The sequence below is a fragment of the Lutjanus erythropterus genome, chromosome 24 (genome assembly GCF_056507025.1).
Source record: "Lutjanus erythropterus isolate fLutEry1 chromosome 24, fLutEry1.hap2, whole genome shotgun sequence".
In the NCBI taxonomy this organism is placed as follows: domain Eukaryota; kingdom Metazoa; phylum Chordata; class Actinopteri; order Lutjaniformes; family Lutjanidae; genus Lutjanus; species Lutjanus erythropterus.
Window position 1 is genome coordinate 11,394,447 of NC_139340.1, and position 25,830 is coordinate 11,420,276.

At 40.3% G+C, this 25,830-nt stretch overlaps 1 protein-coding gene across 1 annotated transcript in view; it reads left to right on the forward strand.

The window, feature by feature from the left end:
* LOC146304771 (NALCN channel auxiliary factor 1-like) overlaps nt 1-23,855 on the forward strand; it is a 37,731-nt gene extending 13,876 nt beyond the window's left edge. Inside the window, exons 2-3 of the mRNA XM_084713967.1 lie at nt 18,172-18,343; nt 22,347-23,855. Coding sequence (XP_084570093.1) covers nt 18,172-18,343; nt 22,347-22,645 — 471 coding nt within the window. The 3' untranslated portion in view covers nt 22,646-23,855. The remainder of the gene's footprint in view (nt 1-18,171; nt 18,344-22,346) is intronic.
* Nucleotides 23,856-25,830: the final 1,975 nt, after the last annotated feature.

Here is a 25,830-nt window from a genome sequence, read left to right on the forward strand (position 1 = left end):
TAATAATGCGAGGTCATTTTTGTTTTGTTTTGCCCTGTGTTTGTCTGTCTGTCAATACTTTCTGACTTCTCTACTGTGTTTGTGGCACTGGGCACCAAACCAACTGGTTCCTACTGATGATATAAATTTGTTACAGATATCTGATTTCTAAAAAAAGACCAGCCAGTATAGTTTTTGCCAAACACAAGGCAGTACAGTAGTGCATTTCCCGAGGACTATTTCCAGTTGCGGATTAATCCACGGTTGTTTCTCTGGTGATTATTTGTGGCAGCAGGATGGTGTATGTGGGATTAATTCAAAATAAAATACAGTGTGTGTTCATGGAAATGAAGGAACATGTCAACCAGTGCAACAGCGTGGCGCACTGATGTGTTTTTAATGTTTTTTAGACAACAATAGAGCTCTATGGCACAAAAGAATAAGATATACAAGGCTTTGGATACACAGACAATACTTGTTGTTGCACAAGTGTAAGAAGCAGCTTGAAGTTTCTTGACGGTGTTTTGTATTTTTTCAAAAGTCTTCAACTACAGTTTATCATAATCACTCCACCTGATATTAAAAGAAATAAACAGTAAACCTGTAATTTCTCCCAAATAAACAACTCTTTCTCTTAGACAACCAGTAATAAACATAACAGTAGCTTGACCTGTAATTGCAATCAGTATAATTCTAAAAGTGTCGATCAGATATTACGTATGATTGACAGAAAGATAATGCCTTGCACCCTGGCTTGTTGTTTTAACATGTAAAGATCGCATAATGCTGTGAGACTTTCTTTTATGTCGGTGCATTCCTTTTAATAATGTAGTTTTTAACTGAAGCTCGGGCTGTTTAAACATAGAAAACACTGACAACAAAGAGAACAATTGGTGACGCAGAAGGCAAGTCTGCAGAGAAAATACATCATAAACAAAAGCAGTGTTTAAAGATTAGACTCATTCTGGTTAGACAACAATGGTATAATATAGCGCATACAGTGACCATATTTTTCCCTGTAGGAGGAAAAGGAGAGGCTCTGTGGTGAAAATATAACCACATTCTGGTGAAGATGAGATGTGACTGTGATATCCTGTCCTGACGTATTGTTGCTACCAGTAATTAACAGAAAATTCCTCTCTACCTTTGGTATCCTGCCCACAGAGTCGAGTCCTCTTGCAAGAGAGAGAAGAACAAATTCTATGCAATTATAATTTTAATTTAGAGGGAAGAGTGATAGTATTAAATACTGCTCGTAAGCAAACAGCCAAATCCTGATGCAGTAACATGCCACGCTAACACGTTAAAGGGAACTTGCACCCAAAACCGTCATTAGAGTACAACAAACTCACTCCCTGGACACTTGGCAGCTATGAGGTGCTATAAAATGTTTGTAGTTTGCGCCTACTCTGGTACTTCTCCAGTAGTGAAATGTTTTTGTGGTGGGAAAAAGTATCAGTAGATACTTCTCAAACCACTTCTGTAGCATAATCCACTTCTCTGCTGTTTGTGTGTAAGTCCATAACAGCTCTGCGCAGGGTCACAGCATCTTGGTGCACTTTCTATAAACAAATCAGGCAAAAAATCTACAGCCGTGCTCACAGCTTTGTGAGGCTGCGGCATGCTAACATTAGCGCTAAACACACCTAAGCTCTCCGTTTCCCCTTAAAATAAACAAACATCTGCACATTTATTAAAAATTTTGTATTCCTTCTGTGTACGGACCAGTTGTGTCACAGTGGGGCTGAGCAATAAATCGAAATTTTTATTGAAATTGCAGTACGGCCTTAAGCAATTTTCAAATGACAGGGTGCACAATATTTATTACAGGCAAAATGTGTGCCAGGCCGTTTTAAATTGAATATTTTGGTGTTGCAGTCTTCCTTAATCATGAGTGTTTTAGTTGCCCAGCATTAAATTTAACTGTAATTTATTTGCCTTGATGTTCTCTAAACTTAACCAAATCATAATTGCCGTGCACAGACAGAAAGTGAAAGTTTTATTGCTGCAGAATGGTCCAGTATCAACATTGCTGTCTGGTTACAGGGCTCTGTGCTCTGCAGTGATCTGTCTAAGAGAGCTACTCCATTTAGCGTGAGTAGAGAGGAGACAGAGGATGTCAAACAATTATCAGAGCCACCTGGTCCACCCACAGTCCTGATGTTGCTCCTGCGTGACCTCCCCTCCAAATCCTCACATCTGATCTGCCAAGTGGCCACCTGAGTGGAGAGCTGCTCTGCTGCGCTTCGAGGAGCTGCACCGCTGTCACAGCGAGAGGCCGTCTCTTCAACAGCTCTGTTATAACAGTAGATGTTAAACGGTAGCACTCAATCCTGGGCTTTATCTCATTTCGATGCTCAAAAACAGCCCTTATATGTCCCAGAGATATCACAGAAGTTGTTGTGCAGTGACTCGAGGAGTTTGGTTTTCAAGGCCGCGATGTTGGCTGCAGAGATGGGGGATATGGAGGAGGAAGAGGGGGTGTATCATTGCAGGAGCTTGTGGGCGGAAAGGGAGGCCTCTTGGCTGTTTAACTTCTATTTTGTCCTTGTATATTAATCCTAGACTCCAGGATAACTCTGATGAATAATATACCAGAGCTCTACGTAGCAGTGATATTTTACAGCCAGTCCATTGGTTTAATGTTGAAGTTTTGTAGCTTTTAGACAGTCAAATCAAATTGTTGACACCTTGCATGAATTGTATGCACAGTTTCTGCTTATTCCTTTCACTTAGCCTGAGTTAGCTGTATGCTACAGGTGTCTTCCCTTTTCTTAGAGCTTCTTGAGAAATAAATGATGTGGGAACACAGCCTGTCACACCTTAAACAGGATAATGTGATCATGCCTCTGCTTTTTACTGTCGAGGGACAGGAGGACGCCCTGAAGTTAAGCGCCTCGTCTTTCGAACACTACATGTATATTTTTCATGTAACACTCGAGGCCCTGAAAACTTATTACCCATCACCTTCTCACTATGAGTGATAGGATCCTACATGAGCACACCACTGTAAAAATAAACTATTTGTTTAAACTTAAAAAAAAAGTATTGTCTTAAAATTTTAAGCAGTGTGAACTTGAAAAGACAAGTAAACTTTTCTACTCAAACTTGATATTAATTCAGTTCTACCTGGGAAAACGTGTTCAATAAGCTTAAAATATTAAGTTGAACCGACAACTGTTCAGTCACGGTGACAAACACGACGAACAAATTTGATTTCCTTTTACATTTTCCCAGTTTGAACAGTCAGTTCTTCATTTCGCACAAATAACTTAGAGCTGCAGCTGCTCCTGTTGGCTACTTTGTTCCAGCATTGGCACAAAGACAATATGTGAAGCTGCTCCCAGTGAATTTATTAAATTTTAAGTGTAAGAGGGTAGGGATTGAATTCAATACAAACATTCATCATGGTTTGCAGTGTTTTCGATATTGCGAGAACAGGCAATCATGACTTATCTCAGCAAGTGTTCATCTTATAGGCCTGTGTTTTGTTCTCAGTCTGCTCACATGCTGATCATGCTCCTTGTACAGTACTTTTGATGAGATATTACTGTATTTCTCACTGGTTTGGATTGCTAGCACGCTAACATGCTAAACTAAAGTGGTAAAAAATGATATAGCCAAACAGCAGCATGTTAGCATTTTCACTTAGTCCCTCGCATCACTGGCTACGTGACACCCTCAGTCTTTCATCGACAGTGAGGTGAATGTTAACACTTTTCATGAGGACAGGGGTCACAGTTATCTGCCCTCCATCACTCCCACAGCGACCCGATCACATTTTCCCTCACTTTCGGGCTAATAAATCTATATGTTGATTGCTCTCTCCCCTCGGGCCGGCCATTCCTCCTCATTCCCTCACCGTCATTACTGCCAGCACTTAGCTGATAATGATGGTCATTCACAGTATTTACCTCGAAAAGTGATAATGAGTGACGCCATTCCACGCATACGTTGTTTTCTGAAGACACCAAATCGTACAGGGTCAGCACACAGTGAATAAAATCAACAAATTCAAATTAAAGGTGTTCCAACATATTCATGCCCCCAGGTTAGGGTTGGTGTAACTAGCATGCAGGTTGCTAGCTGCTGTTTCACATAGCGACAGGGGCAAGTAACAATAGAGAGGACAAATGACAGCTAAAAACAGTTTTGCCCTTCTATTTGTCTTAAAGGTTAGGTTTATATTTATTCATGGCTGTGTCAAAACAAAACCATCATGCTCTTATGTACATTAAACAGTTTTCAGTGGCTGTAATCACCGCTCCGAATAGATTCAAAGCTAATACGAGTCTTGAGCAGTCGGTTGAATCAAGTGGGTGTCTTTCAAAGTCACAGTCTTTGTAGCACATAATTCCCCCTTTGTGTTAGTATCCCTCCACCGCAGCTCTGATAGACTTGAAAGAATGTGAACCTATCTGTTAATCAGCGGTGGTATTCTGAGGTCGCAGTTTGATTGACGTCCTGTTGTATCCTGTCAGAATAAAGCAGTAAAGAATGATTTGTTTTATACTTTCTGCAAAAAATAGGATGTACTGTGTACAGTCTCACACGGTTGTCGTACACTTCTTTGCTTCCTTGCTGAGAGTCAGATGAGACCATTGATAAAACTAATTTTCAAAGCTTCTACAGCAAATGCAAAATTTTAGTAAGTACTGTTACTTAAATGCTTTAATTTAGTGAACAACAAGAAAACAAAAGGAGAAAATAACTGAAAATATATCCTCCCATCACAGCCGTGCTCCTTTCTGATGTGCTGCCAATCATAATGTGTTTACACACAGCAAACATCTGTAAACATCTGTAAATGAAGGGCCCTAAGCAGATCTACACTCCACTGGCACAAGACATACGGTATGTAAAAAAAGAGCTAAGACTGCAAATACAGAATGATTGTTTGCAAAAATATTTCGGACACTAAAACAAAAGAAAATTCCCGCTGATCAGCTGTGACCTCATCAGAGGCGGAAAGTAACTACGTGGATTTACTCAGGTTACTCAAAGCTGCATGTGTCGGGGTTTATGTGAGGTCAGCGTGTCCTGGGGCTGCGTAATTTGTTAAAACAGTCATATTGCGATTCTGATATGATTAATAACATAAGCGGGAATGAGCATTTTTGCACCATTCTCACGGAGAAAAACTATTAAAATTGTGACCATTTGACATCTGTCAGAGTCTGTACCAAACACGCATGTTTTCTTACATCTGGAGAATAAAGTTTTAAGGCTCTGCAGCACTACAGTACTTCATTATAATGCATTTTGTCACACATTTTTTCCTTATCAAAAAATTGCAGCCTCTGCAATTTGGATATTGCACAAGGCAATATTATTTTGATAATATTTAGATTAATTGTTCAGCCCTACCATGTACTGACAAGAATGATAAAGCTGTAATTTACCAGCAACAATACTAAGAAGAAAGCCCAAGAAGTCAAGAAAAATTACTTTTTTAAATCTTGTTGCAGAAGATAATAATCACAAATTTATATCTCGTCTGCATATGAATAAAAAGTATAAATTTTTGCCATCTCTGGGGCTTAACACTTTGAAATTGGCCATTTTGCATAATTAATATTTTTATTTTTGATACAAGTACATTTTGCTAGTGTTATTTACAGTGTGTACTATTAGTCAAGTCCTTTTTAAATGCAGGACTTGCAACAGAGACCACAGGATGAAAGATGAAGTAAACACACCAGTGCAAACAGAAATCAATCAGAAAAGCATCCATGTGTAGTTCTCCTGCAGCATATTTTCATTGCATTAGTTTGGTCACGTGACGTGTGGACGACTTTGAATTCAGGTTTATGTCGGTATGATCTGCTGATAGTCAGTTTAGGATGAATGTGCGCTGCTTATAATAGTATTGCTCACTCAGAAACATGTGTAACTTGAGCAGTACAGCTGAGCTCAGTCCAGTGTGTTTTGGTTGTTGTGTGTCAAAGCGTCAAAGCACCCACTCAGCGTTTATCTGTCTGTGTTTATCGCGGAGCGACATCTCTGAGGGGGTTGTTCAGTCAATATGTCCTGGGCGCGGGTCGGGCCTCCTGCAGTCAGCAGGCTCTGCATCGATAGAGAAAGCAGAGCCACCCTGACCTATTCAGCAGCCTCCCAGAGCTCTGATCCAGCTGAAAATGAATTCTTTAAACCTTCAGAGAGGAGAGCTGCAGAGCTGGAACAGAGCCAACAGAGATCCTGCGACCAGAGCGCGGCTTAATCTACTCAACGTGAAACCAAACCTAGGAAACAATCTCATATCTACTGGAAATTGGGTTTGTTTCCCTCAGCAGATTGAAAGCCAATTCTTAGATCTACCTGTTTTGTAATCTATCTGATTCATTGCTGCGCCTGCGTGCTCAACCACGCTGAAAACAAATCCTTCCATACACATTCATGACCATGTTTTCTCAGAACTGATCTACAAAACATGGTTCAGAGAAACGGATGCCATCTTTGGTCGTCATGTCCTGATTGGTGGATCCAGTGGGTCAGTCAGATGCCCCATAATGCAGTGTGCTATACAGGGCATTTCCAGTTAAAAGGCTCAGGGTTTCTGGAAGCCCCTGGAGGCCTGTCAATACTATTGATGGATCACTAATCAGTGTCACAAGATCTGAATGTGCATCTGCAAGTTGTGAGATGATCTGGGGCTACTTTGGTTTTAAAGTTTTTAAGGAGACATAAAACTTGGAAACTTTTTAAAGTCTTTCTAGCAGCTCTGACATGATGAAAGACATGATATTGAGTCATAATACAGGGAATAGCAGAACACATTGACTCTAGTGTGGGGATGTCCCTGCCAATTTCTGCTCCTCGTTGCTTCAGAAGTGATTTTCTTTCATGCAAGTCCTGCAAATAACTCTATTCTGTAGTAGATTAAAGTCAATCTGCATCATGTCCGCTGTTGTAAATCTTCAACAGGCTGATGCAAAAGCAGCATTATGTAACTAATACTATCTGAGCGGGAGTGGTTCAGTATTTTTGTTGCAACACACAAACAAAAAGCTACCTTTGTACTATATTCGAGGCCTTTTTGATCTACATTTGACATTTCCGTTTGTTCAAATGGCAGGCTTGTGCTTCTCTTAAAGCGAGCCTGAGCAGCAGCCACTGTAGCCACAAGGGGGGATGTTTGAAACCAAATGAAAAAATATTTTAATGTTGCACAGACACTTGTGTAGCCAGAGGAGCATGAGTTTTACAACCACTTCACAAAAAAAGACAAAATATTTCAGAGCTTGTGAAAAATAAGTGTTTTATTTTAGATACTGTTCATTTAAAAAAAAGAAACAAGGCTTTATTTATATTTATGATGTTTAACAGTCGAGGTTACATGGTGGTTATACCATGTAATACATATTGCATGTTCTGTAACCCATGGCTTCTCTTCTCTTTTTGTTGCACATTTCCTACGCAAAGGGAATTCAAAGTGCTTGACATAATGCACTTAAAGCTTTTAAAAAGCAAAGAAAAACAACATAGAAACATTAACATGTAAATTAAAAGAATATAAACCCTTTTAAAGGTCATTAATAGGTTAAAAATAGAGACAAATTTGTTACCGTTTCAGTTAAAGAGCATAAATGTTTTTAAACTGGATTCTTGTGCATTTATAAGTCTAAACTGTTTCTGAGTTTCTGTTGCATTTAGTTAAGTTGAGTGGTATTTGTTTATGAACAGAATAATACATGTGTGGACACCGTTATTTGCTCACAAATCATCTCACACATTTAAATGTTGCTTTTTATTCGCAGACTGTGAAACACACTCCCAGAAGACTATTTTCTCTCCATAAAGATTGAATATTTTATTATCAAAATGCAAATTTAGAGGATTGTGCAACTGTGGCAGAGGCATGAGCTCTCAAAGTGCTTTCCACTGAAAGGGAAAATTTAGTCACAGCAATAAATTCCTCAGATTGACAGAGAAAAGCTGAGCTCTCCTGCTGCACGATCTGTTTTTCTTCCTCTATCCAGTGATGTCACAGGACGCACAGAAACTAAAAAATAAAGGTGAAACAACAACAATATAATGGGTAATAGTGGGACTTGACATGCCTGCCCCTTTAACTTTATCAGCAACGGCACCAGATTCTGGCAACAATGCAAATATCGAATGCTAATCTTATGATGTAATGACCTTCTTCTTTTTTGTTTTCGGCGCAGGAAGAACTACAGCCTTTTTCAGCTGGAATTTCTAGTCTCCGTCTCTGGGTAGCCAGGGGGCGTGTTAGATGAGTATTTTTGACACCTAACACTTTGTTTTGGCCAACAACTTAATAGCTATAAGCTAGTGTGGGCATCTTGGTACGTATTGTATAGACAGAGAACTCGGCTTTCTTGGATAATAACGCTCAAATGGCCAAGTTTATTGCTTCAGTTGGCTTTATTTGCCAGCCAACACTGACTGGACATCCACATGAAAAGCGTGGCGAATTTTCCCTTTAAACTTGTGCATCACAAAAACATCCTCGCCTGCAGAGGTTAAGTGAGTCAGGTTTATTTATACAGCCCAAACTGACAAGTTGGTCCCAAAGGAAATCATGCTGGATTGCGTGCTATATTGTTTTCTGTGAATCTCTCCTGTGTGTGAAGGCACACATGCTGACTACAGGGAGGTAATTACAGAATGTAAATACACGGATCCCATTCCAGAAAAAATGCAGACCGTAAATAATATCAAAATCAATTTCACAGTGCAATTAAAACCTCATCTTTGATAACATTGAAACTTTAAGTAGATTTTTCATTCGCCACATATTCATGTTGACGCTTTCCAGACAGAGGAAATCCTCAAATGCTGATCTATAGGGCTGTTTGTGATCCTTCTCCGCTGTGTGGCGTGTCAGTCAGCCTGCTGGTGTCAGAGGTGTCATTCATCTTAGCAAGAACGGCAGCCTGGACTGAGCTTCTCTTCCAGTTTGGAGCCCTCGGGCCATTGCTTGCCAGAATGTTATCCAGCAAAGAAAACTGACACCAAGGATCCATTTTTTTTTTAAATTTGTAGTCCTCCGCCGCAGCCCCTCTTTGACCCTGTTTTTTCACTCGTTGGTGAAGGATGACACGCTGAACGTACAAACAAGGGTTGCACTGAAATTGCAAACCATCTAATTTGATGAGAAGAACGCTCTGCTTCAGAGTGTCATTTTCCAGAAGCACACATCCAGCGCCTGGATACGTTACATCACCAGGGAATGGGATGTAATAAGTACGAACATCAGTGCGGGAAGACAGACTCCAGTATGCGTCCCTGTCCTGCTGGATTATCCGAGGGTTGCGTCAGTGACCTGGGGCGGCCACTGAGATTTGAGTTGCGAGTGCATCAAAGTCCTGTCAACAACATTTTGTCAGAATTGATGCTGTTTCTTTTACGCTGTGTGAAAATATTCCTTCAATTTTTGAACCACCGCAGACCAGGTGACCCCACCTTAAGCTCAAAAGTGGCCTAATTTGATAGTTTTTCAGTGTCAGGAATGCAGTTTAAATATTCTGCACACTCAGTACATTTTGGTGCTTCTCATCAAAACGAAGAAACGCGGCTGAAAATAGTCCAGGTAGTGTGAGAGCTGCTTCCTGTTCTACCCCAGCCGTGATTTGTGTGAGTGGTAATGATCTGTGTCATTCAGCTTCTAACTGGGATCTCACTCTGCAGCTGACTCATATGCTTTTTATAGCCGTCTCTGTCATTCCACTTTATAGCCGCTGTGTGTGTGTGTATGTGTGTGTGTGTGTGTGTGTGTGTGTGCGTGCGACGACACCGTCCTGCTGGGAAGAAAGAGAGTGTTGATACTTGAGTGGCGTGTTGAAGTTAAAGTTTTTACATACCTGGGAGCTTAAACCAACATGAGTACAGTTAACTTGGCACTTGATTTTGGATATACAGCGTAGCGAAAGGGTGCTAATGGCTAAATGTGTGGTTTTGTGACTTTTATTTTGGGACTACGCCACTATACATACATTGTGCATCATTATGGCTTATGAGTAACATTCAAAATTTTATTAAAATCTCTTTAAGCGCAGTAAATGACTGAAGGTTTCCTTAACTAAGGAAAACTTTTAAGGGATTCTGTCCAACAGAACAGTAAATCTGAAAGCTTAAGGTATTTTGTGCAACAGGCCCCATCAGACATAAAATGCTCTGTATTTGCAGATATATTTGAGTTAAATGCCCAGAAAGAAATGATTGACTGTTCTTTGGAAACTGACAGATGATAGAGTTCAACTAAGGGGCTTATTAACACTTACGCACTTTGTTTACAAGATTTAGAGGAGAAGATCAATACTGCTCTCATGTCTGAACAAAAAATATGAAGCTAATGCTGCCAGGTGGTTAGTTTAGCTTAGCATAAAGACTGGAAACAGGGGAAAACAGCTAGCCTGGGTCTGCTTTTCAGATTTGTACGGACTAACAAATGAGATACCTCATGCTGGTTTAGATGTTAGCAAACAGCTGATGAACAAAGTGGAACATTTAGCTAAAGAGCCAAAACTGAGCTGAAAGATGAGCGAAAACTGGACTTAAATAACTCCATGTTATTTAAATAAAATAAGTTAATTTCTCCTTTTGCATGTGTATAATGCATCAAAATAAATACATCTGTAGTTATATACATGCATTATTGTACCTAAAAACATCCACATCCACTCGTGTACATGTTCCTGTACACATAAGTTTACCCTCTTACTTCCAGGAATACGGCTGTTTTGCCCATTTTGTTTCAAAACAGTCATCACTTCTTTCCATTGATCTATATTTGGCCTTTTTTTCCTTTCCGTTTAATGTTATGACTTTTAAAGCAGTTATTGTCAAATTTCTGGATAAACATCTGTCCATTTTGTTTGTTACAGGAGGCATTTCATGTAATAAGGTAGAAGTTTAGGGTGAAGTTTAGATTTCTCCATTTTTCCTCCAACACTTAGATGATGCTGATGAATGCTGATATGTATTAGTGGTAATAAGATATTGCATCTGCATCATGTGCACTCTGTGAAACTGTTTTATGTCCCAATAATACAAATGTCCTCCCAGTAATCAGCATCAGTGGATGCAATTACCAATTATTTATCCCATTTTTGGTTTGCTATAATTTTTTACAAAAAAGAAACTGAAATTTGTAAAAAAGTATTTAAAAGAGAATTAGTAAAGTACTGGTTGTTGCTAAGTGTTTCTTCTATGATTTTGTGTTGTGGCTGGTGCTTCGGAGCAATTTTATCTTGACATTTCCGAATGGTGGCGGTTATTTCGCGACAGAATAAATATTGAGCAAACACTTGTATATCTGTGCTGCTCAGTGGTTCCTCTCGTCTGCAGACAAGCTCTCCCACAGTCCTCTCTGTGTCAGATGACAGGCATGTGAATGGGGATGGTGAGGGGAAGCCCTGCACCGGGGCGAAGCAGGATGGAGGAAGAGCTGCTTTGCATGTCAGATTTACAGGGGCTGTCAGCCTGAGACGGCCGCTGCCTGTGAGCCGCTGGATGCTGGTGGAATGACCAAAACTGACCCGCTTTTACGACACAAAAGTCACAGAGGGGGTGTGTTATCCGTCTGAGCTGAGCTGCGGATCCCCCCGAAGCCAAGCAGCAAGGAATTCTTTGTAGTGTTAAACAAGGGTCGTCGCATTACATCATAAACATGACATTTCTCTCTCTGTAGTTGCTAATTTATATTACAGTACATCAAGCACCAAAATAGCTCAGTAATTCTCCTCATCCTTTTACATGTAGTACAGCTCGCTGCCTGCTGGTTACAGCATCAGTACATTATGAAATAGTGTGACCACCACACACACACTCCCCGTCGAGACACAGTTGCTCCCCTATTCGATTTGAGAATGTTTTTCGGTCTCAGATTGATTGATGCTACATGACAGCAGACAGGCAGAAACCCTCCTGAGGGCATGAGATGCACATTTGTCTGACCTGTCGATTATTTTATGTCCCACACACAAACACAAAGTAGAAGCATTTAAATTGAACTGTGGGGGCGTGAGTTTTTGGTCCTGACTGATGATGCCAGTACTAGTAATTTGATAAGTGTAAGATAGTGTTGTTGGTGTTAGTCGTAGTCGTTTTGTAGTCCTGTCAGCACCCAGTGATTCCATACATGACTCCATATTTCGATTTGAATTGTAAAGTAATGTACAAAATGCTACAGGATGATTGTTTTTGTTCAGCAAATGTTTAGATCATGTGAACGCAAAGTGCTATCCAGTGGGAATCAGTGCCAGTGTTACAAAGCAAGGCTAACTAGCTTCAACTCAAGCTAGGTCAAGTAGTTTCCACTTCCTAAGTGAATGTACTAGCAGCGTCCGTTCAAGCTAAGCTAACTAGCCTCCCCTTCATCTGAGTGAAAGTACTAGCAGCTTCCACTCATGCTAAGCTAACTACCTTTGCCTATCTGAGTGCACTGGCAGGTTCCACTCAAGCTAGGCTAACTAGCCTTGCTTATCTGAGTGGGTTCTGCTCAAATTAGGCCAGCTAGCTTCCAGTATCTGAGTGGAAGCACTAGTAGCTTCCATGCAAGCTAGGTTAAGTAGCTTGCTAGTTTCCACTTCCCAAGTGCAGTACAAGCTAAATGTTGAATGCTGCAAAGAGACAGATGCCTTGAATCGCTAACGGTACGTAACAACCCCATGTGGGCCGCGTCAGGCTGTGATGTGCTCCAGTCTCAGCACAGCCCTCAAAAATCACTTAATCGCTGCCATAAGAGTTGCCAACCAAGAGGCTTGAAACTTAGATGCTGTTTCTCAGTGTTTTTTTTAATCCTTTTTCAACCAGCGGCTGCAGTATCACTGTAGTTTTCTCACACAAACAGTGAGGAGAATTAAAATTTGATTTTGACTTAAATATTTAAGACCACCTTCATGCATCTGTTCTAGTTTAGGTTGGAATGGGTTTTTGTGAGATGTTTCTGGGCAAACATGTCAACAGTAAAGAATAAGATAAAGAAGAACATATACCATTTTACATAAAGTTCTGAACAGTATGTTCTGGCTGGTGATGGACCCACAGTATGAGGACTGCATGCTACAGATAATAATAAGCCATCCATGACTTGTTCTACAGCCTGCTTCTTATATAATAGTAATCACTGTGGTGAAATTCAGATGCCAGCGCTGCTGACACTTATCTGCCAAAGCGTCAGCGTTTGAATCTTAATTTTTAAATGTTATTTTTAGGCTTCAAAGATTTGCATGTAAGCACTGGCAGAAAACGTCTCACTGGAATGTTTTACATCTCTACGTTAATGTAAATGTCCAAAACATCAGGAGCATTTTCTCCTTGATTTTATCAATTTTAGTTTTAATTTGAAGTGGTGGCCGATGTAACACGCAGAGGGGGGGTGAAACGCTGTGTGCACAAATGGTCAGCCTGGGGTTGAAATCAACTGCAGGCATAAAGCCCCGGTGGAAACGGTTGCCAGCTTGGTGTCTTTCCTATCTGTGTCTCTGGGCTTCAGTACATTGTTTGAAGCAGACTAAGCTGCATGGCGACAGAGGCTTTTTGAGTGCCAGGTTCCCATTCACACTGATCACACATTAGACTGATCAAATCAGACTCCAGGCCTGCTTCCTGACTAACTCAATTTGCTCTCATACGCTTCCCTTTTCACGCTGAGCACACGCACGCGCACATTTACACACACGCGGGCCTGGGCGCGCGCTTCAACGTGTGCACACAAACAGAAAACCAACAGAGAGTGGGGCAGTACCCATTGAGCTCTAATGAAAAGCAGAAAAAGCCGTTACCTTGGCAACTGCCAGCATACATCTTCAGGAGGACCCAGATTTCCTGTCTGACTGTGATCGTATTGTTTTGGTTCTCTTTTGATAGCCGCAGCATCCCTAGACGGATTATCTCACCGCTGGCAAGAATTTATGCTCAATCATCGCGAATTAAACAGCAGCCATTTGCGCAGACAGGAAGCCGCCGCCGCCGCCGCTGCGCTGAAAATCCTCAGTCATGGATTCATTTAACACCTCCGATTCCAACAAAACACCACAAACTCTTAAAAAACACAAATGTAATCAATGATCTGAGGGATTTTATCTTGGCCTTGAGCCAGTTTCTCCTCCACACAGAGCCCCTCTACAGCGAGAACACTGCTGCCAAAAGCAGAGGATCATGGGAATTAAACTGTCAGTGTGATTTATCCAAATTACCCTCTAACATACAAAGAAGTGTAGCCACTACGGTGTGAATGAACATGTTTATTAAGACAAAATAGCTACAGAAAAACATTTTTTACCCTTGCACCAGGAGCATAACCTGGATTAAAATGGAGACAGATCTCCTATCACTAAAACCACAGAGTGCTGACCTTTTTTTTTTGAGGGATGAGTGTATTTCCTGCCAAATAGGTATGAGGATTTAACCCCCTACAGTTCAGTATATTCCACACACATACTGTATCAACATGAAGTCATGCATGTCTGGAATATATTTGATTTTTACAAAGCATTTGGGTCCACGCTGTTCTCGTCATTATCATTCTCATCACCATAATCAGATTATTATAATTATTATAATTGCCTGTGCTGTGTTTGTTATCTTCGTATGTCGGCCTAAACAGGAAACAAATCAGACCCCCGTTTGATTTCGCAGCATTTGAAAACGCCGGGGAGGTTGGAGGAGGGGTGGAAGATTTACCTTTTTAGCCTGGTGGAGGTCCTGGGTGTAATTTAACCAAACATCCATGGCACTTTAAAAACCACAATGACAGTTAACTCTCCTCCCTCCAAGCCATGGATGTTCCTCTGTGGTTAAATAACACAGGGGATAATTAACTGTGTGTGCAGTGTGTTCTCCGCTGTGACGTCTCCCTCCATGGGATTTGTCTTTGTGGTGGTGTTTCTGTAGGCGCATGCTAAATGCCAAACTTTAGCAACAAACAGGAAATGTAAAACTAATAATTCAGAGGAAAAATCATTTTGATTCTGTGACAAAAAACATGAACGACAAGACAAAAAGGAGCAATTTCTCTCTGAATTTCTAAAACTAAATTGACCCGATAAACAGAGTGTTTTTCATGGCTGCACAGCTCAAAGGTACAGAGCATCACAATTAACTAAATACTGAGCTTGTCTGAACATTCATAAGTTAGTTAGTGATGTACTTAATCAAAAAAGCATTGAAGGACTATTTTTTTCTGCCTGAGGAAACCATTAGGGCTGCAACTAACAATTATTTTGTTCCATAAAAGGTCAGAAAAAGTTTACATAAAAGGTCAGAAAACGTTTCCCAAAGCCCAAGATGACGTCCTCAAATGTTTTGTTTTGTCCACAACCAAAAGAGTCTGAATTTCTAAAATTAAATTGACCTGATAAACAGAGTGTTTTTCATGGCTGCACAGTCCAAAGGTACAGAGCATCACAAATAACTAAATACAGAGCTGGTCTGAACATTTATGAGTTACTTAGTGATGTACTTAATCAGAAAAGGACAATTTTTTCTGCCTGAGGAAACCATTAGGGCTGCAACTAACAATTATTTTTGTTCCATAATAGGTCAGAAAAAGTTCACATAAAAGGTCAGAAAAAGTTTCCCAAAGCCCAAGATGACGTCCTCAAAGGTTTGGTTTTGTCCACAACCAAAAGAGTTTGCTGTCAGAAAGAAGTAAATAAACCAGAAAATATTCACATTTTAATAGCTGGAGCTTGAGAGTTTTTTTTAATGTGGTAACATCAACCGTTTTTAACCGTTATGAAGGATGCAACAACTTAACTTTTTTGTCCATCGGCCAAGTGACGAGTGAATGTTCAGTAGCTTGATAAGTCCTCTTTTGATCCCTCACTCTGGAAATTAGCAAAGATTAAATAATCATGTTTGAGAGTCTTGAAAAGTGCTTAAAATGTACTCTTAATAAGATTAATAAGAGCTAAACTTTAATTTAGAAAGACGTAGCTACTTTTTTCATACAAAACCAACTTTTCAGTGGGTTTTAAACAGGATAATGTTTCTTGCACAATATTGCGTTTGTGTGTGTAAAACTCTTTTTGCTGAACATTTTATTATTCACTTGGTAATTACCTGATTGCCGCTAATGGTTTGTTTGTCTGTGATTCATGACTTGCAGACGGCTGTTGTTCCCCTTTCGCTTTCATGTGTCAGGTAGTCAGATGACTCTCTTCACACTTTTCCTCAATGCACTTAATAGCGGCACATGTCCTCTATTATTTCACGGACTGTTATTTTCCTGGCACGTCTTACTTACTGCTGCAAGGCAATACAATAGGTGACACTGTACCGTGTTGCCGTCCAGCCACAGGAGATACAGTCGACTCACTGACGGGAGCTGCCATGACGTGTGCTGTCCAGGTTGCTGATGTTGACAATAGAGTAACCTTGTGTGGGCTGCACATGGTGAGGTGCTGCCTTGCTGTGCAAATGACTGGCCTCTGGTCCGCAGTGACACAGAATGACATGTTCACTTCCTTGTGTGGGTGAAAACCATAAAAACTATTTACCTTAACCTTGCTAGCATGAGACAGGACATGTATATGACTGATGTGGCAGATGTGGTGACTTTACTAGCCATTAGCTTATCACAGATATGTAACTGCATATGTCAACCATTCCAGCCACTTCGAGTTTAATCTGTTGAAAGCAGAATAATGGAAAATGAAGGATAAATCTGTGAGCAGCCTCGTCTGCAGCATGCTAACATAAAATGCTAGTTTTAAGATGCTTGATTTTAAATATATCTCCTTGAAAAACGTTTGATTTTCAACATTTTTTTTAATCAATACCATCACTCTTGTAAGCTAAAAATCTTTTCAGATTTGAAATGAAACAATCCTGTCGTCATATTTGTTTGTTGTCTCCTGAATCTGCGCTCGGAGAAAAGAAAAGGAGGAGAAGTTTTTCTGTTTTGCAGCATCACAACATACATTTAATGATAAAGGCTGCAGAAGTCTAGGAATTTTCGGCTGAGGTATCTTGCGAGTTGCCTGAATTTCACTCTTTACTCCTGTACTTTGTTGGCATATAAAGTGTTTATTTTCTTCCTGAGGTCTGTCTGGTCCAAAGTTTGGGTTGTTGCTATTTTTAAAAGTTGATTTGGGATCACGCTGCCCATTTACAGGCGAACTAACCCTCGTAGGAAAAGTCACACGGGCTCACATGTAGACTGTTAGTCAGACAGAGTTCTGATGACCTTTCATCCCACCAGGCTGGTGGAGATTTTGGCTAAACAGTCTGTGTGTACCTGACTGTAATTTCCCTTCTCTGGTGTTTAATCCCAGTAAAAAACACATGAAGGAATATCTAAAAATGAGAATGAATCCAGACTGTGGTTTGCCCTTGGTTCTTTTTTTTTTTTGCTAAGCTTTCCAAGCCCAAGGCTTTGGCTATTACATGTCACCATCTGTCTCCTTATGCACATAAGTCTGTGCATTTTGTATTACATTCTGTCTCACAGTGAAGTACAACACATTTAACTCGGGAGAGGATGTAAACTTAAATTTGATTAAGTTATTTGGAGCCACTTGGTTTTAAATTGTGTTGCAGGGCTGAAAACTGCAAAATTGCAAAAAAGTTCTAGCCTATCGTACCTGTTTTGTCTTATAGGACAGTAAATTAAATATCTTTGTTTTTTTTTTAAATAATACATTTGAATACATCATCTTCAGGAAATGTTGTTGGGCATTTTTCACTATTTTTCATGACATTTAATTGTTAGTTGCAGCCCTAGTTTGATGTAAAAGTACCTTTTCATTATTATATCCACATTATTGATATTTAATTATCAAAAATCTCATTGTGTTAATATTTTCTGAAAGCAACAGCGGTCCTTCCTGTAATATTATTGCCATATCGACAGAAGTATTTGGTGAAAAATATTGTGATATTTGATTTTGTTCATATCCTCTCTAATAAGCAAATCATGACATCTTGCATGGTTTACTTTCTCCAATATCTCAGTGGCTCTGCTAGCAGACTAGCCTAGGCTAATATCTCTTCAGCTGTCATTAATGCATGAAGTGCTGAGGAGTATCTGATGCTCAGTGGTTTAAGTTTACAGGTGATTACTTTACAGAACGAGATGTTAAGATGACAAATGGACAAATGACTCTACTACTAGCAGAAGGAGGCCTTAGACCCAGCAGAGCCAAACAACTTTCACCGATCTTCAAGTGGATCATGATCCAGCATCTATTAATGTCATCTTCTCCTCTTCCTCCTCCTCAGACGGCCTATAAGCCCTGGCTGTGTGCTCAGTATTTCCCCACCACCCAGCAGTCCTGTCAGAAGAGGGTACCGTGCCACCAGTTCTGCCTGGAGGTCCAGCAAAGCTGTCCGTTCATCCTGCCCGATAACGACGACCTGATCCACGGCGGCAGCCCCAGCTTCATCTGCACAGGTTCATACACTGTCCCGTGTTGCTTTGTTTACAACACGCTGCGTGTTTGCATGTGTGGGTGTTTGTGCAGCCCTGCATTCTCCACTGCTGCAGAGAAAGCTCCTAATTTGCTTTATGTCAGTGACTATAACGTTTTATAAAAGAGTGCACAGTATTAATTCATGCACAGTGAGTGTGTGTCTCCATATTTACTGGATGGTATTCCTCCAGGAAAACAGCAGCAAGCTGTTTCTGAAGGCTTTCTGATGACATCTAGTGGTGTTAGTGAGCACGGCTGAGCTGAGACAAGGACATTTTAACAATGCATTGATAAATTGAATTTGGCCTGTCTCTCAATATTTACTGCAGTTTATACAGTAGTACTCACCAAGGACTCAGCCTCAGAGGACCAGACGCTGGCTGTACGCCAACAAACAAGCTGTGTGGACGAGCCGAGCACCACAGCAGCATCATCTGAAAGGCCCTGCACAGACACACTGCTGTTTTCAGTAGACCTGTGCTGGGAATTATGTGAGGTCACCAACATTTCAGGAGCTAAGGGACTGTAGAAAAATTAACAGTGGTGGACGGGTGGTGAAAAAAAGGGTTTGCAGGTCTCTTAATTTTTAGTCAGCTGCAACTTGCATCTCAAATGGTGGGTTTGATACACACAGTGGGTCATAAAGGTGCACTTTATTTGTGGTAAAGACAATCCTGTCACTCTTACAGATTTTAATAAGGTCCGTGGTTCCTAACCTTTGCTTTATGGGACCTTTTTTTCCCCTGATTATATGACATATCTTATGGATATTTCATATAATATTCAGAACAACTGATGAAGTGTAAAATTAATCCAAACAGTGAAGATAACAACTGCAGGAACATTTGTGTAAATGAGAGATTTTTCTGTGAATATTGATCAGTGGGTTTTCCTGATATTTTAGGAACTTTTTTCACAGTTCTCTGTATTATATACCTTTTAATTGTTTTTTTTTTTAACAACCATACATGCTTAATAGGCTTCTTTTTTAAAATAAATTCAGTGTTATCTTCTCTTTTATGCTTAGCCATTGTTCTGTTAGCTCTTTGGTTGTTTTAACTGCGTGCTTTTCTATTTCAGGACGAGGTTGATTAGCAGATTGAAGACTCTGTCAATAAAACTTTTGTTCAGGTCTTCACTGAGCCCTTTTCCTGTCAGTTTATATCTTAAATAATAATCTAAACTTTAAAAATTCACTTAATTTTCTTTGCAGAAATGGATGAAATGTGAAGCTTTGGCGACCCCTAGTGGGGCTCAGGACCCCCTGGTTGAGAACCAGTTAATAGGATCGATATGTTTTTTACTGTACAAGAAAATTAGGATGTGGATGAATTATGGATATTAGTGATTAAATGTCAGCGTAGTGTCTGTCCTCACTTCAGTCTGCATCATAGCAAAAGGTTTTTTAAAAAGTTTTATCCATCATAATGAATCGTGTATTATAATTCAAGTTTAGCCTTGTGTTTATTTTTTATTCATATCACTTATTGTGAAATAGAGAGTAGCTGTAATTTTAATTATTTCATGTTTGCCATTAATTCAGAAACTCCACTGCTCATGTTGTGAAAATGTTTTTATAGTTAAAGGTTTAGATAAGATTACACAAACTCATATTTAGTTAATAATGGTGATATGAGTTGTACAAACACAGTACAATATTTTAAAATATTAAATCAGACTTTATTTATATAACACCTTTCAAACAAATCAAAGGTAATTCAAAGTGCTTTACAAGCAATTGACAAAACACAGGAAGTTAAAAATTACTTTAAAGACTAATACACACCAAACAACCAACCCCTCCCCCCAAAAAAATATTTGAATCAGGTGACAAAACAATTAATAAAAGAAAAAACAATAAATAAAAATATCATTTAAAGTAGAATTATGAAATACTATTCAAATTAAATTGATGAGAAAAATAGTAAAATGTTAATAACATAAAACAGACATACTGATCAACGGTAAATGTTGATTTTAAAAAATAGAATTAGAATTTTATTAACAAATTTAAAAAATTAACTGTCCTAGTCATTTTCATACAGTCCCCAATAAGAGTGATAAAGCTTTAAGTTTTAAACCAACAGGAGAGTCATGGGATGTCAGTCACACAGGAAGAGGTCGTATCAGGTAGAATAAGTTCAAACATCTGTGCAGATGAAGTGTGAGCGAGACGGATTCTGCATGAGTCAGTGGAGAGCTGTTGCTTTGTTTAGCCACAGACACATTGAAAAGTCCCAAGCAAAGAATTTTTTCATTTTCTCCTCGATTTCTGATGAGTGTTGAGTCGAGAAATAAGCTTCATCCCCGCCAGATCAGCCAAATCTGCTCTCATCATCCTCCGACTGCTCTCTGCTTTCGTTGGAGACGACTAAGTGAGCTTGTCCTTGTGCAGATCAGTGCAGTGACAGCTCCTCTTACACTCTGGCAACTTAAGACTTCCAGAGTCATCAGCTGATGCGGCGGTGCGTCAGCCTCTGTGTGGCTGTGGACTTTAATTTGAGTTCAGCCGAGGGTCACTGTGTCTGGTCCTCACGTGTCGCGATCAGAGCTCCACGCTGAGGTCAAGTGATCTGTCCACGGAGCCGGGGGATGTCAGACGAGACGGTCATTGTTGATGTGACGAATTAAACTAGATGTTGTTTAGTTTTAACTAAACTGGAGCAGTGTTTCAGGCTTCATTCGGATGCCCTACTTCCATTTAATCCTCAGATCTTATCCTGAAGACGGGCTGTGTTAGATTATATCTAAAGAGTATCAGTTTGGTTGTTTATCAGGCTTTTACTGGACCTCAATTAACAAACCATTTATGTTTTATACTCAACATATCATGAGTAGGAGGGAGAGATATAACCCTAAAATTAAATTGTGATATTTCAGGATATGCTGCGATGACGATCTTCTTGACAATATGACAAAATACAGGAAAATATTTTTGGTTTTTGGTTTAGAGCTCTCTGTAGCTGCTAATATGATAAATTTGCCAACGTCAAATAACATTTTGCTGTTGTATTAGACCATTATAACCTATTTTGCAAATCATTGAGTCGGACCGCTTTATGGCATTTATATCATTCTGCATCACTCAGAAATTTGTTTGGTTTGACAGCTGTTTAATTTGCTTGATTAAACAATTTCTCAATCACTTACAGCCTGTTAGGAAGAGAAACAAAACTGTGTCAGTGTTCATTTGGGCGCCTTACTGTTGTTTTAAGACAGAAATGTGAATCTGTCCTGTAAGATGTGAAACCAAGTTTTAAGTGGCTTTAGAGAGCTGCAACCCTGCTGGAAGAAATTAACCTGTAATGTGTTTCCTGGAGAACCAAGTGAAAATTTAAATTAATCAAAATGATCAAAATAACTGGCGATTCAGAAGGAGTTTTTCAGTGGTTTTGGAAGTTTTGGGACTTTCTCTGTTCTTTAATTGAAACGGTGCGTTCAAATAGCTGCTTTAATGCAGGAAAGACACTTTAGACACGGAGTAGCCGACTGTACAGAGATGCCACATTAAACAGCTGAGAGAAACACCTTAATATATTGCATTTAATGACAAACTTAGAAGAAGGTATGAATGATTAAGAATTTGCTGTTTCGAGTTTTTCATCACTCAGCAAAATAGTTTTTAATACCGCGATTACAGTCACTGAATCATTTCATTGATTTAGATCCTCTTTTCTACTCTAACTGCTGTTTGAATTTACTATTATCCCACAACCTTAATTGTCAGTGTTTATCCAAAGTTACATATTCAGGCTCTCACGTCCCATAATCTGAAGGCTGACTTTAATGCTTTTCTGCTCTACCGAGAGTAAACTAATTGCCGTATATGTAGATAATTAAAGCTACAGAATACGAGCTGCATTTATTGGTTATTGGCGACTTCATTCAGAAGTAATTTTTATTGGCGTCAGCTGGTTATTATTAGATACCAGCTGTACGGCAGCACAAAGTCAGCATTTCTCTCCCCTGTGGTCTCTGTCTCAGGGCTCCTGGGAGATCATCTATCAGACAGTGAGGCGGAGTGCTGCGACGTCCGATGGGACTCCAAAATGGACAACCCTTCAGGCGGGACACTAAAAAGGACTGCTTCTTCCTGCCAGCCCGAGGGGGCCTCGGTCACCTCCGCTGCCACCCCGAGACTGTGCAGCGGGCGACTGAAGATCTGCCTGCTGGCCCTCGTCCTCCTACACACTGTCATCATCATTTCAGCCTCCCATAATTCCACGTTGGTGGGCGTGGCTGCCATTTTCTCGCCAGAGGAGAGCGCTTCTAACGAGGAGTGAACCTTGGGGTTGAATCTGGTGCTTGTAAAGAGTGATGTCGCTCGAGAGGATTATGGCTTTTCCAATGTCGTGGCCGCCAGGGACACATCTGGCGAGACATGCTGGGAAATGCCTCTACAATCTGCCGCAGATGAACCATCAACCACAGGAAGTGGGAAGGTTTTAACTGGAGCTAAGGGTGCTGGGATTGGACATCGACTGAACCGAGATGTTTGAGAACCACCCCCCTAAAGAACTGACCTCTTGCCACTTGAAACCTGCTCATTGTTTCTATTCCATCCAAATGTTTTCTAGCATATCGTCCCTCCTCTCCTCTCCTCTCCTTCCCTCCCCTTCCTTCCTTCCCTCCCTTCCTTCCCGGCGTTTTCGGTGTGTGTATGGATGGCACGTCAGAGGAAAAACGGACATCGATGAAGTGTGCGCTCTCACTCATCATTACCTTTAGATTTTTGCTGCATTTCTTTCAGGTGCCAGAATGTTTTTTGACATATCAACCGTGTTCCACTTCCTCCTCTCCATCACCTCCGAGGCATCTTCTTTACTACCTTGTACGTGCTGTCGCTCAAGGGCCTGCCAGGACCAGCTCATCCATCATTCATGTGAAAACAAAATGTATGTGACTCTTCTATATTCTAATGTTCAGCTTGTAGAACTTATTTTCAAACCCCTTTTACGACGGTACATGCCTACATGTTTTAGGACCTTAAGTGCTCTGAGACTGGCTCGCTCTCTCTTCTAACTTGTTGGGCCATTGAGCAAGTTAGGAGGGACGATGTGGAAAAGGTAGCGAGGGTTCAGCTTATGCTTACGGGGTGTTGCAGGAGTCCGTGCAGTGCTCCTGGACAGCGGAGTGGTGTTCTCTGGTTGCTAAAGTGTTCAGTTTACCTCATACGGTAGTGTCGGCGTGGTTCGTCCTGACGCCGCGGGGAGTGTTTAGAGTTGTCGTACACGAGACTGCAGGGACAACCCAGGGACGCTAGAGGATAGTTGCATGATGCCAAAACACCAGGGGCCTCATTTATCAAACGTTCGTGCACGTGTTTCTATAAACACAACCTGAACTGTCAGTTTCTTCTTGTGCTTGAGAATGAGCGGACATTAAGAACCAGTCCCGATCAGCGAAACCCCAGTGGTGCACAGGTGAAGAAACTAAACTGCAAGCTACTACTACAACCTTAAAAGTGTTAAAGCTGGGGTCGGTGGGGAATAAGACTCACACACCAGGAAACTGAGACAAAAGGAGCAAAAGTCTAACATAACCCGCCTACCCCAGCTTTAATGATAAACTGTAAACTGTCTGTGCTGTTCTGTTTTAATTCAGAAACAAATCTGATCTTTCAGAGTGAAATTATGCCATGAAAGTCACAGTTAAATGGACATTAGAGCGTCTTAAAGCTTCAGTTTAAGGATATTTACAAGAGGGATTTAAGCCACGTCCTACAGAATTGATTGGATCGACCAAAAGTCGATACGGAGCATGGGAGCTACCGGACCGTTGGCCCCCGCCTACACCTCCTCACCCGTGTTGTTACATCAGGAGAACAAGGATAAATGAGATTAAATGAATTAATTTGACCTCAGCCACATACTTTGAAAATGTAAGTTATCTTCAGGTGGTGATAATAAAGTAACTGACTGCTGATTCAGGAAGTATTTATGCTGAACTGTGATCAGATTTCAAACTACTTCCAGCGTCTGACAAAGATCACAGAAAGTGGAGAGGTCTCACAAAGGATGGAAGACTATTTTCATTATTGATTAATCTGCTGATTATTTTCTCGATTAATGGATTAGTTGTTTGGTCCATAAAACGTAAGAAAATGGTGAAAAATTGGTCGCTGTTCCCAGTCCAAAGTGAAGTTTACTGTCAAAGAGGAATAAAGGAACTTTATATATTTGAGAAGCTGAATTTAGAGAATTTTTTTCTTAATTTTTCTTACCAATTAATCAATGACTCGACTAATCGTAGCATGCAGATATGCCACTAAACAAGAAAACGTCTTGTAAATGCACAGTAGATGAGCTTTTAGAGTTAATTTTCTGTAAATATTTAGTTCCTTAATATCAGAAAAAAAAAACAATCAGTGATAGTTAGTGGAAACTCTGAACACGTAGCTTAAAATAAGACCAGCAGCACTGCAGGAGCACAGACTGATGTTTACTTTTTTCTCTAAGTTTCTATTTTTCCCACAAAAAGTAACCTGACAGTAAGGCAACGAGGACTTTCTTGCATATGTACTGTAGATGTGCACAAGCAGAACCAACACTTGTTTGTACAGTTCCTATGCACACATTCTTGTTCTACGCCTGGTTTGATAAATGCGGCCCCGGATCTTTGAGTGCCTCTCTGCTGCGTACGCCCAGTGAGGCAGATACTGGCAATGGAGCAATATAGAAAAAAACAAAACAAAACAAAAAAACAGTCAGCGTTAGTGTTCTACATCTTCACTACTGTTGGCACGGCTTTGCTGTAAGTGACCAGCCATTCAATCAGTCAATCAATCAATCAAACAATCAATCCGTCGACTCTTAAATACCCTTAGACGAGCTGATCAACTGCTATCTTTCACAGACTAGCAAAGGGCTGTGTTAGTGTCAGCATGCGAGGAGTGTGAGGAGTTTTCAAGGGCTGATCCATCCGATTTTCTTGTTTTTTTCTTCTCTTTCTCTTTCTTTTTCCTTTTTTTTTTTTTTGCATGGCTGCTGCCAGTAAAGTGCACATTGACACGAGGACGGGTCACACAGGGATTAAGAAGAGTTTAAACTCCCCTTTCTAGATAGAAATGCACTGAGACTGGACAGAAAAAGAGATTTATTGAATATTAAAATCTGATACAGTGAGCAACTAGTGATACACCAAAAATTAGAGCGAAGGACAGGAAATCTTTTTTTTGTCCTCCATCCTGGTTGCCTCTAATGATCAGTTAAAGGGATAGTTTGGATTATTTGAAGTGGGGTTGAGAAACAGAGCAGTACCAGCATGGAAGAACTTCTGTGGACAGGGTCAACAACAAAACATCTTTTAGCCACTTAAATAAATAAAAAATAAATATCAGTTTAAGTGTACACTATATATGGAGTATTTTCACCAGTTTACCTTGCTGTCAAACAACCTTTTCTGACAGGAAACCATCGTTTTTTAAGCCAAATGTCGTTCTCTCCAAACCAACCAATCTCCACAGGCG